The sequence below is a fragment of the Natator depressus genome, chromosome 15, assembly GCF_965152275.1.
Source record: "Natator depressus isolate rNatDep1 chromosome 15, rNatDep2.hap1, whole genome shotgun sequence".
Classification (NCBI taxonomy): Eukaryota; Metazoa; Chordata; order Testudines; family Cheloniidae; genus Natator; species Natator depressus.
This window is the reverse complement of record NC_134248.1, coordinates 10,533,925-10,546,647: the sequence shown is the minus strand read 5'-3', so window position 1 is coordinate 10,546,647 and position 12,723 is coordinate 10,533,925. Positions and strand designations below refer to the sequence as shown.

Here is a 12,723-nt window from a genome sequence, read left to right as displayed (position 1 = left end):
TGCCTGATGGGGCTGAAACATTGTCGCGGGTGGTTCTGGGTACATATCATCAGTTCCCCCCTTCCCTCCCTCCGAGAAAGCAAGGGCAGACAATCGTTTTGCGCCTTTTTTCCTGAGTTAGCTGTGCGGACGACCATACCACCGCAGCATGGAGCCCGCTCAGGTAACCGTCACCGTATGTCTCCTGGGTGCTGGCAGACGCGGTACGGCATTGCTACACAGTAGCAGCAACCCATTGCCTTGTGGCAGCAGACGGTACAATACGACTGGTAGCCGTCCTCGTCATGTCCGAGGTACTCCTGGTCGCCTGTGTGCGGTCGATCAGGAGCGCCTGGGCAGACATGGGCGCAGGGACTAAATTTTTAGTGACTTGACCAGGTCATTCTCTTAAGTCCGGCAGTCAGTCCTATTGAACCGTCTTATGGTGAGCAGGTAGGCAATATGTCCTTCTGCACCGTCTGCTGCCAGCCAAAGATGTAAAAGATAGATGGAGTGGATCAAAACAAGAAATAGACCAGATTTGTTTTGTACTCATTTGCCTCCTCCCCTGTCTAGGGGACTCATTCCTCTAGGTCACACTGCAGTCACTCACAGAGAAGGTGCAGCGAGGTAAATCTAGCCATGTATCAATCAGAGGCCAGGCTAACCTCCTTGTTCCAATAAGAACAATAACTTAGGTGCACCATTTCTTATTGGAACCCTCCGTGAAGTCCTGCCTGAACTACTCCTTGATGTAAAGCCACCCCCTTTGTGGATTTTAGCCCCCTGAAGCCAACCCTGTAAGCCGTGTCATTAGTCGCCCCTCCCTCCGTCAGAGCAACGGCAGACAATCGTTCCGCGCCTTTTTTCTGTGCGGACGCCATACCAAGGCAAGCATGGAGTCCGCTCAGCTCACTTTGGCAAGTAGGAGCACATTAAACACCACACGCATTATCCAGCAGTATATGCAGCACCAGAACCTGGCAGAGCGATACCGGGCGAGGAGGTGACGTCAGCGCGGTCACGTGAGTGATCAGGACATGGACACAGATTTTTCTGAAAGCATGGGCCCTGCCAATGCATGCATCATGGTGCTAATGGGGCAGGTTCATGCTGTGGAACGCCGATTCTGGGCTCGGGAAACAAGCACAGACTGGTGGGACCGCATAGTGTTGCAGGTCTGGGACGATTCCCAGTGGCTGCGAAACTTTCGCATGCGTAAGGGCACTTTCATAGAGACTGGGAGTGGATGGGTCATTACACAAAGTAAAACTATTTCCCCATGTTTATTTCCCCCCCCCACACACACACACACACTGTTCCTCAGACGTTCTTGTCAACTGCTGGAAATGGCCCACCGTGATTATTACTACAAAAGCTCCCCCCGCCCACCCCCCCGGTAATAGCTCACCTTAAGTGATCACTCTGGTTACAGTGTGTATGGTAACACCCATTGTTTCATGTTCTCTATGTATATAAATCTCCCCACTGTATTTTCCACTGAATGCATCTGATGAAGTGAGCTGTAGCTCATGAAAGCTTATGCTCAAATAAATTTGTTAGTCTCTAAGGTGCCACAAGTACTCCTTTTCTTTTTGCGAATATAGACTAACACGGCTGCTACTCTGAAACCTAATTTTACAAGTGCAATTCCCCCCCCTTCCCTCAGCCCTGGCCTCGCACCTGTCAATAATGAACAATTAGTAAAGGGTAAGGGTTTTTGTCTAGCCAGATGTGTATATTTGTCATATGTGAACAAAAATCTCCTCTTTTTCCCTTATCTCCTTTATTTATCAACCGATTTTGATAAAATTTGAAATGGAGTCAGTTTTTTCTTTTTTAGAGGCCTCTCATATTGCGAGGCCTTAAGCTGTACCTTTGTTAGCTTATGCCTTAAACCGGCCCTGGCCCCTGTGCTCTACGGTAGCCCCAATGCTCTTTTCTGCTCTCACATAACTATCTCAGACAGACAATCAGGCTTGCCTAAGGTACTTACTTTCTTGCAGTACCAGTCCAGTTCCTTCCTGACTCTTGTCTAACCAGTGCCCATACACCCTATCCTGAGCTGATTCTGTTCCCAACACTCCCGCTCAACTCAAGAAAACCAAGAATTAAGAGGTAAGCTGTGCAGGGAAATCCTGTTGAGGGTAGTTTTCTGGTGGTGGAGTGGGTGGCACTATTCATTCCAAAGCACGGAGTAGTAGGGACAAATAACTAAATTAGATATAAAATAGAGCTTGATAAATGTGAGTGGGATTGTGTTATGTGATTAATGCCTGTGATAGAGACTTGGATCGGTGGCCATGTGTTCCCTTTTGGTCCTAAATCTTATGTTCAAAATCTCATGCTTCAGGGATTCAGACATACCCCTCCCCTGATGTATTCAAGGTTTTATTTTTTGTCTTTCTCCTAAAGCGTCTGAGATTGGCCATGGCTGGAGATGGGACATCAACCGGGATGGCTCACATGCTCAGGGTCAAACTGAGCACCATTTTTTAGGTCAAGAAGGAATTTTACTGTAGGGGCTTTGGGTTTTTTTCAACCTCTCTCTGCAGCATGGGGCGTGGGTCGCTTGCTAGAATCATCCGGGTGTATCTCACCAAATCAATTCCCTACCTTTGCAGGGCCTTGGGCATTGGTGCACCTCAGTCCCTCCTATTCTTTGCCTGTGGCAGACATAGTTTAGTTTCTGGATGGCTGTAATACTTTAGTCTAATCCAGGTTAGTGGGCTCTTTGCAGGGGTAGCTGGGAGGGGTTTAGTGGCCTGGGACGTGCAGGACGTCCGATTAAGGTCAGAAGAAACCACCAGATCATGTGATTCACAGGGCCACAACCTGGTTCTTCTGCTCCTATAAATTACCCCTGATCTGGGCAAACCATTTACAGAGGCTTTCCTAAATTAAAATAGTGAGGTTTTCTCCAGGGGAATGGGATGGAAAAATTCTCTCCTGGTAGGAGATGGAAGAGAGAGAGAGAATGATCCAGACCACACAATCAATTCTGGAAGGTATACTAAGTACCTACAGAGAATAAAAAAAGGAAGCAGCAGTTTAACTGACCTATGAACAATAAAGTAAAATCTGCAAGAGCAGCCTTTCAACTCAGAGGGCTAATAAGAATAAGCTACAACTAACCGACCAAAGAGAAGAGTTACAAATGAATGAAAACCATACCCATATTACAAACAAAATGTTAACATAGACAACAACAACACAACACATTTCTTTGCTGTTTTTCAGCTAGGACGTGTACCACTCCTCAGTTCAGTGCCCCCACCTCCCCCAATTTAGTCCCATCTAGCCTCACCTATTCCTGGGGGGTTTTCACACACACACACCCAGGCCAGCGCAGCTGGGCTCTTTACTCGTTTCTTCCCCCTCCCATCTTGTGAGACCGGTGAGGAGAGACTCTGCCAGCTTCTACCAGGGCTGACCTTCACAAGGCAGTTGGAGCATCTCGTATCATCACGAGACAAGCTCCTGTCAGCCCCATCTCCATTCTGTGCAGGGAAATAGGGAGTGGGCCACGGTGGCCCCAATGCCGTTGTGGTCTGAGCAGCTCGGGTAACAGGAGCGTAAGTTAGAGCAGCCCTGAGGCACAACAGGGTTACTACGGCTGTGGCATGTTTGGCAGCTGGACTGAACTCCCCTGCCAGGCATCAGAGGGATGCCAGAGATGATGTCACAATACTGGCTCCATTGGGTGCGGGGGGGGGGGGGCTGCAGGATGCCACGGGGAAAATCAGAGGGCAGGTTTTGGTGGTCCCTAGGCCCTGTGGCTGAAGCCCAGTATCCCAATAAGCTGGCGTGGAGGGGAAGGGGGGGGGAATATCTCTGATCCAGAAGGGGGAGCCCTAGCAGGAGTTAGCGTTCTATGTGCTGCTACTGCCCCTTTAAATGACAGCGCCTTCAGCCGTCGGCTTTGTGAATGACAAGTTTTCTGTCCAGTAGGAGGGAGGGACTCGACCGGTCACCTGGATTGACGTCTACAAGGATCCAATAGATAGAGCGTGGCCGGAGGTCACCTATCGCTGATTGGCTGTGGCCGGGAGTATAAGAGAAGAAGAGGAGGCGGGCGCGCTCCCTTTTCTTTCCCGGAGCTCTCGTGGGAGGTGGGTGTCCGGAGAGGGGGCGGCCCGCGGGGGACTCGGCCGCGCTCAGCCCCCGGCCGTGGAGGAGATCAGGGGGATCCGGGCGAGTCGGCCTTACCCCGGGGCTCCCCGGCTTGCTGGGGCCCGCCGCGGCTCCGTGTGTCGCTAGGCCTCGGGCCTGGCCACGCGGGGCCGGCTCAGCACAGGGGCCGGGCTGATCCCGCGATCCCGATGCCCGAGGGCCTCTTCGTCGCCTCTACGGGATCCCGTGAGGGGCCCCGGCCCCCCAGCGCGGGGCTGGAGGGAGCCGGAGGTGCCCGGGGCCCATAGACACCCCCTGCTGGTGCAGGGGACACACAGACCGTCGGTTCCCCAGCTCCCCGGGGCAATCCCGCAGCGGCTCCGTTTTCTAAAACCCTGGAAACAGCCTCCACTCTAAGCCCCGCTTGATCGTTTGGGGGCCGGGCCGGGGCATCCCCTTATCGGGCGGGGGGTGGGAGGCCGCGGCATAGGCTGCGGTTGCAGTGGTCAGGCTGAACCCTGGTTTCCCAACCTTGTCTCCTGCAGGTAACAGCTTGTCTTTAAACCCTTCGTGGCAATCCTTGGAAGCACCGTCGAGATGCCCAGGGAAGACAGGGCTACGTGGAAGTCCAACTATTTCCTGAAAATCATTGTAAGTGTCTCCCTTGGGGTGTGTTCGAGACAATCTGGACCAGGGGCTGGGGCTGGGATGGACTCTTGTCGCTCCTGGCTCAGTCTGCCTTGGCCGTTCTCTGGACTGCACCTGCAAACGTGCACCTTAGGTTAATCCTAACGCAGTATAGATCCGTGGTGGCATATGGGGAGCCACAGAGTGAAGGGGGGCTGTTGTGTTTGACAGCAAGGCAGGAGCCAGCATCATCATTCACACAGAGCTACAGTTTGCAGAGGTTACGTGATGGAGGAGGAGCAAGCTGTGCTGGGACAGTGGGTCTCCCTAGGCTGTAGTTCCACACTGTGGTTAATGGCTTGTGTAGCAATTTGCTCCATTGTATACCAATGAGGTGCAGCCCCCAGGCTCCTGGAAAGTTGCCAGTGAAGCTGCTGATTGGGCAAAAACTGAGTAGCACTATTGCAGCTGGGTCTAGAGCAGTGGTCCCCAAACTTTTCACAGTCATGCTTCCCTCTTACCCTTCCCCCGCCTGAGCCAGAGTGGGACTGGGGGTGGGGTGGGGGGAATGCAGACAGGGGGCAAGGGGGCCTCAACTGAGGGCAGAAGCCAGCAGATGGGGTGCCGGGCTAGGAGTGGAGCAGGGTGGCGCTCCCTCCCCACCCCCTGTGGGAGCTGGCTTGGGCCTCAGCTGTGTTCCCCCAAACATTCCTCCATGCCCACCCTCACCCCACAGTTTGGGTACCTCTGACCAAGAGCCTGGTACTCCACATTTTCCTGCTGGTGGCTGCTATTATGCGATTCTGAAGACTTTTCTAGATGTTATATCCAAATTTCATCAGAAGGGTCCTCAGTAGGCTCCTTCAAGTGATCTTTGAAATACAAACTTGCATAGCTGTTGTCTCTCTTACAATGAATATACCTGCCATTGGCAGGGTTTTAAACATTTTAAAAGCAATTGGGAAGCCTGAGTAAGATCCCCAGAACACTTGAATCTGGAAAGAATTAAACCATGCTACTGAGAACGGAGTCCACTCCAGTCACAAATAAATCCTTCAGAAGAGCCCTGTCAATGTTAGTGCTGCTTCTTAATTGAATATCATTTGTATTTTTAATGCCTCAATGTGTTCTGTAGCAGTGAGATACTGTTCACAGTGACCATGTAAGCAAAAGTAGCATCGGCAAAAGAGCCACACATCCGAGCCTCCTTAATGGAGAGCATTATCAAGTTGTTGACTCTTTACGAGGGATCCTTTCAGAGAAACTGCATTAACGTTTTTACAGGCATAAACATCACATCTCAGCTAAGCTCCTGGTACGTCCTGACTGTGCTTTATTTGGAGGGTTGAAATGCATCTCATTTAGCATGTTTGTCTCCCTTAAATGTGCCTTGGGACTCCTTTATTTCCTCTCTGGGGGTCATCAGAGAGCTGCTCGTATGTAATTTTTTTCAGAAAGAATTGCACTCTGCATTTTCTGTAGCATTGGGTTGGCAGCCTTGTAACCATATATTTTAAACAATGGCTCGCTCCCTGTCAACCTAAAGAGCCTGAAAATTGGCACATCACGGTTGGTTTGGAGACTTATGGGGGAAAGGAGGGAAGTACCCGCAGAGTGGCAGATGGTGGGACAATTTATTAGATTAGTGCACATACTGGTTGCTGACTGGAATGCGTACCAATGTTGGCTGTTTAAGAGCCCTAGTCAGGTGAAAGCGTTTTTTGGTTGCTTTGGGACAGGTTCTGGTTGGTAACATTGGGTCAGATTTCTCAGCTTAACACACAGTAGCTCCCATTTATGCACCTAAATGGAGTTCCTGGGTGCTAAGCACTTGTGGAAATCTGGCCATTTCATTACGGTGCCTAAATGGGACCTAATGTTACTCTATACCCTGGTCTAGGTTTCTTTGTAAAACTCATTTTGTTCTTTCTGTAGCAACTCCTGGATGATTATCCAAAATGCTTCATCGTGGGAGCAGACAATGTAGGATCCAAACAGATGCAGCAGATCCGCATGTCCCTGCGTGGGAAGGCTGTCGTGCTGATGGGGAAGAACACCATGATGCGCAAGGCTATCCGTGGTCATCTGGAGAATAACCCTGCTCTGGAAAAGTGAGTAAAATAGTGTGATTCCACACCCTGCTTCCTGGGGAAGACTGTATGTTCTCTGGAGGAGTGAAACTGAATGATGCTGTCTTTCCGCCAGGCTCTTGCCTCATATCCGTGGGAATGTGGGCTTTGTGTTCACCAAGGAGGATCTGACTGAGATCAGGGACATGCTGTTGGCTAACAAGGTAAGGGAGGAGTACACTATTGTTATAGTGCGTCTACTCAGGGAGGTCTTGGGGCCTGATCTGAAGGAAGGAGAGAGTGTAACACTGAACGTTCTCTGTGGATGTGTGATTTTAGAATGAGCAAGACCTGGGAACCAGGCATTTCCTCTGTTGTACTCAGAGTGCTGCCATTGACTTGCTGTGACCTCAGTTTCCCCATTTGAATAATTGGGAGATGCTGATCTCACAGAAGTGCTGTGAGGATGAATTAGTGTCTATACAGTACTGTCTGAAAGCCAGGCATTATTTTGCTTTCTCTTCTTGCACTGTCTTGTCAGGTGCCAGCTGCTGCTCGAGCAGGTGCCATTGCCCCTTGTGATGTCACTGTGCCAGCCCAGAACACTGGTTTGGGTCCCGAGAAGACCTCCTTCTTCCAGGCTTTGGGCATCACCACGAAGATCTCCAGGGGTACCATTGAAATCCTGGTGAGTGCAGAGTAAAGTTCAGTGTGCTACTAGCAAGTAAAAGGTCATTCACAGCTTTTTAGCTGCTCCTATATACTGGATGGCCCTGGTTGTACAGTTTGGCAATTCCACTGAAGTTGGGACTATAGATGTGTAGCTGGTTCATCCCTACATCCCCATGTCTTGTGCTGCTTTCCATGGCACAAGATCGATCCCCACCTTCTATTGAGGACTTTGGAGGCATGTCTCTAAAGCATCTTAAAAGGAAAATAGCAGAGTAATGTGACAACAATAGGACATTGCGTGACAAAGAAATCCTAATCAAATAGGAACCTGTCAGAGAAATTGGGCTGGATAAGTTCTTTCTGCCTCTTGCCAAGCCGGGTGGGAGGGTTGTCTGAGCAGCTGATCTCCCATCCCTAACCTCTCAGATGCCTTTACCAGATGGTAAAGCAGGTCTGATTTGCTGACTGAGAGCCTGCAAATGCCCTCATCAGTGGCCCACTCATTCATCTATATGATTCCATGCTATAATTGAAGCGTACGTCATGGGCTTGATGCAGGAATGACTGGGTGAGGTTCTCTGGACTGTGTTGAGGAGGAGGTCAGACAAGATGACCATAATGGTCCTATTTGGCCTGAAGAAGTGGTTTTTTTACCCACAAAAGCTTATGCCCAAATAAATCTGTTAGTCTTTAAGGTGCTCATTGTTTTTGTGGATACAGACTAACATGGCTACCCCTCTGCTATTTGGCCTTAAAATCTCTCCCAGCAGCCCTCTCCCTTGTAAAACACTCTTGGGAGGGGTGACCTGCTTACTCCTGAGGTCCTTTCCAACCCTGATATTCTATGATTCTGTCAAGAGCAGCATTGCCAGTCTCCTGCCCCTGCTTAGGCTCGGGAGGCCGGTGCTTTCCCTCCCTGTGAAATACAGCGGGTGTGGTGGCAAAGGGGAGCTGTGTGAGGACCTGGACTGGTATTTCACTGTGAGGCAGTTTGAGGGAGAAGTTCCTTGCTCTCTAGTCATTCTTGGAGGTGGGGAAAGTGGGGCCTGAGGCTGCTTCTGAAGGCCAGGTGCCTATCGAGTTACTCCCCTTCATCAGTTCAGGTAAATCTAGATAGTGGCTAGTGTTGGCAGTATTCTCATTTCCTTGGAAGAGTTGGGAAAATAAAAGGGGTAACTTCTGCTAACTAGTGGTGTAGGTAATAGTGCATGTTCAGTAATGCGAGAGAGGAATTTCAAGTCCAAGTCTTAGTTTTGGCAAAGGGTTTTTGAAAAAAGATGAGTCTCTGAACAGTTTCAAGAAAGGTGAGGTTTTGAAAGGCTTATCAGTGAGTATCGATCCATTTTTAACAAAACTGCCCTCACAAATTCAGACTATTTTAGGTAACTGCTGCTCTGTGAGGAATAGTAAGTATAAAGGTTAAGACGTGTACAAAAACTTAGACATAATCTTAATGGCAGTGGTGTTGCTGCTCTACCTTCAGTAATCTTTAAAGCCAGATGTCTAGTTTGACTCCTGTGGAGAAGAAGGGTTTATTTAGTTCCTTCTAGCTGGGCACACCTGTACTTTGGGTATGAGAAACTCTGGTTTGAGTGGCTAATGGGACAGCCTAGGTCTAGATGATGTGTTAAGTGTAGCTGATTCCATTTGCACATCTCATAATTATGGACCTCGCTTTGAAATGTGCCATCTGCTGGGTGGGCTGCGCCTCATACTTTGCTCAGCTGAGCTTTGAACTTGTTTTGATACAGAATCATTTGTGGGTCTAACTCCTTCAGTCCCATCTACAGATGTTTGTAATGGGAAGCTGAACCTTGTTGCGGCTCTGTGCCTGAGTTTTAACCCCTGTAGCAGTTCGTTGCTCACTTTTCCCTCTTTGACTCTCAGAGTGATGTGCAGCTGATCAAGACTGGAGATAAAGTGGGAGCCAGCGAAGCGACCTTGCTGAACATGTTGAATATTTCCCCATTCTCCTTTGGGCTGATTATCCAGCAGGTGTTTGACAACGGCAGCATTTACAATCCTGAAGTGCTGGACATCACTGAGGAGACTCTGCACAGACGCTTCTTGGAAGTAAGAGTTGCTTGCCTGTGCTATATGCCCTGTCTACTTTATTCCATGTAGTTATGGGGACAGATTAAGTGCTTGAGTATCTAATCTGAAGTTCAGGAGGGCTGTGTGTGTGGTTTTTTTCCCCCTTTTGAATTGTGAATGAGACTAGCACTGAATTCTAAAAGTGATTTTACAGCGCTACAGTCCTGAATAACAAGGTTATTGGCCTGCCATGGTCCCTTTAAAACTGGTCTGTGCCATTTCATTGCCCTCCAGAGTTGGGAGATCCAGATGCAAGTGTGTGTCAGCCTGCTGGCCAGCACCCCAATTTTCCCAAGGTGTTTTGATGTTCCCTATTACCTTTGGAAAATAGAGGTAGTGCGAATTGTGGCTTTGCCGTACAGTAGTCTTCTTGGTGGTTTGTATCATTCATCCCTGAATGCTGGGAATTTTGATTTGCAACACGGATGTGTTTTCTACTGGGGGTAATGTTCCATTCTGTTAGCTATCTGTTATGTATGAAATGCAGAGAATACAAAATCTGGAAACCCCTTGTAATGAGTGTTAAAGGTATGTGGTTAAGGCTGCCTCTTGTTTATCTCCTTTGCCAGAACCACGCAATTCTCTCACCCATAGTACCCTTTATTACGCTTGCACATATTGTTGTTGATGGTTGTGTTTACTTGCAATATAATTCTCAGAGCTGAATGCTTGGAACATGACTTTCTTTCCCTCTTCCTCAGGGCGTTCGTAACGTAGCTAGCATTTGTTTGCAAATTGGCTACCCAACCATCGCTTCTGTGCCTCACTCCATCATCAATGGGTACAAGCGAGTCCTAGCTGTGGCTGTGGAGACTGAATACACCTTCCCATTGGCTGAAAAGGTAAAGTGTGAGCGAGACAGACTGGAATAGATTGTGCGCTGACTTAAGGCTCACAAACTAGTCTTTGAGCCTGAGCCCTTAAAGATCTAGAAGGTTGTATGTTAGAGATCTGCACTGAAAAGAGGCCTTGAACAGCGTGAAGTGCATGTAACTGCATTGCAGCCAGGGGGAATTCCTTGCTTTGTGGAGGTGCAGTTCTGCCTCTTCACCCCTCAATCCTAGGAGCAGTTTACTGGCAAGGAGGGTGTGGAGTGTGTTTTCTGAGAGCATCGCCGGTCCTCTTCTCATATGATAAGGCAACGTTGCCCTCCTCTGTTGGTTGTCTTCAGTTTGTTTGTATAATGCATCCCTTGGGTTGCTAGTAAGTTGCTTGCATGGTTTTGGGGTTGCAAAGGTTGTGCTCCCTGCTCTTAATTCCTGTGGAGACCCACTAATACGCTATCTGTTTTCAGTCTGGCAATAGGATAGCAGATGTAAATTGTGACCTGTTTGTTCCCTGAAATTACTATATGCTTTTATCCTCTTACAGGTAAAGGCCTTCCTAGCTGACCCCTCAGCCTTTCTGGCTGCTGCCCCTGTGGCAGCTGAAGCTGCAGCTCCTGCTGCTGCTGCTCCAGCCAAAGAGGAAGTAAAGGAGGAATCAGAGGAGTCTGATGAGGACATGGGATTTGGTCTCTTTGACTAACCCCTACCACATGCTCACCACTTCATCAACTGGTTTAATTAGAGAAATAAAGTGCTATTTTACACCCTCTGTTGTGTGTTTATCTTGGGTGTGGGGGAGGAATCATCTTGCATGAACTTTCCATTGGTGTGAAACTTAATATATGGATTTTGAATCTAAAGATGTATTTTTTTGATTTTGCCTTCAATCATAAACACTTACCAAAACAGCCATAAAATAATTTCAAGAAACCTTCAACTAACCTTTCCCTGCAGGTGAGAGCAAGAGGGATCTACACATATCAAATACTAGTCATGTCACTTAATGAATTCTGCCTTGGCTACACTGGAATGTTACTGTGAATTAAAGTAGAGGGTGAATTTAAAGTGCAAGAGATATTCCAGAATCACTCTGTGTGGACGCTACAGTTATTCAGTTGTATAGACAAGCCCTTAGGCTAGCAGGACTTGAGCTACTGTACTAAAAATAGCAGTGTGGATGTTGTGGGTCAGGTGCTAGCTCAGGCTTTCAGTCTTACGAAAACCCCTGGGTCTGAGCTCAAGTGGCTAGCCTGAGTGTCTGCTGGAGCCATGAGGCACAGCAAATGTGCTCAATGAATAACTGCAGGCAAATAAACAGTGTCCCTGCCCTGAGGAGCAGTCTACATTAAACCGAATACACAATGAAAACTAAGGCCTTGGTTGATAAATTAGATAAGCAAGTGATGAGTGGATCAGTTTAGAGACCAGGTCTTATGAGGTTGCCTGTTGCAGCTTTGGAACTGTCTTCATGGGGCCAGCAGTGGAACATTCTCAGTTGCAGGTGTCACCCCAGTGTCTGGAAGTTGATTGCTCTGGTGTGCTTCAGATTATGCTGTAAGATTTAGCAATTCAACAGTAAATGTTTTTGTTTTGCTGCCAAGTTAGGCCAGGTGTGTCCTGTATTTTATGAAGAATGAGCTGTTGTGATTTTTGGTGCTGTGATTCAATCATGTAAGATGCAGGCCAAAATGTTGAGCCAAAACAAATGCCTGATTTTCAGGGTTGTAGAATGTCACTCCTTTTAATTCAATGAGAATTATGGCTGATTATCACTTCTGAAAAAACGACCCACATATAGGTCTGAATGTGGATTTAGGTGCATAACTATTATGTTTTGATACTAGGTTAAAATTGGTTTGAGTAGCAGCCGTGTTAGTCTGTATTCGCAAAAAAGAAAAGGAGGACTAGTGACACCTTAGAGACTAACCAATTTATTTGAGCATAAACTTTTGTGAGCTACAGCTCACTTCCCGCTGATGAAGTGAGCTGTATCTCACGAAAGCTTATGCTCAAATAAATTGGTTAGTCTCTAAGGTGCCACAAGTCCGCCTTTTCTTTTCGCGACCTTCACCCAGGCGCTGTGAAGATGGGATTAAACTCTGGCAGCAAGAACTGCCTTTTATGTTGGCCCTGGCAGCACCTCGCCCAAGGGGACCCGGATCGATGACTAGGTGCAACTTCACACCAGCAACTGAAGACGGCTCGTATTGCTACAAAGTCAATATCTGCCTGAGTCAGCCCGTGAGCAGCGGCGCCCGGGTTTCCGAGGCAAGTGACCAGCAGCATCGCCGCGGATAAGGGAGGAACCATCAGGGGCAGGGAGCGGCTCGCCCGCGTGTGCT

General features: G+C 48.4%; 1 protein-coding gene across 1 annotated transcript; it reads left to right on the top strand.

Annotated features, from left to right (window-relative positions):
- Window positions 1-3,966: 3,966 nt before the first annotated feature.
- RPLP0 (ribosomal protein lateral stalk subunit P0) lies at window positions 3,967-11,150 on the top strand. The gene is made up of 8 exons (XM_074972681.1): window positions 3,967-4,091; window positions 4,638-4,743; window positions 6,655-6,830; window positions 6,925-7,012; window positions 7,330-7,476; window positions 9,348-9,533; window positions 10,256-10,396; window positions 10,926-11,150. Exons 2-8 carry the CDS (start codon window positions 4,690-4,692, stop codon window positions 11,079-11,081), a joined length of 948 nt encoding a protein of 315 aa, XP_074828782.1. The 5' UTR covers window positions 3,967-4,091; window positions 4,638-4,689; the 3' UTR covers window positions 11,082-11,150.
- The last annotated feature ends 1,573 nt before the right edge of the window (window positions 11,151-12,723 follow it).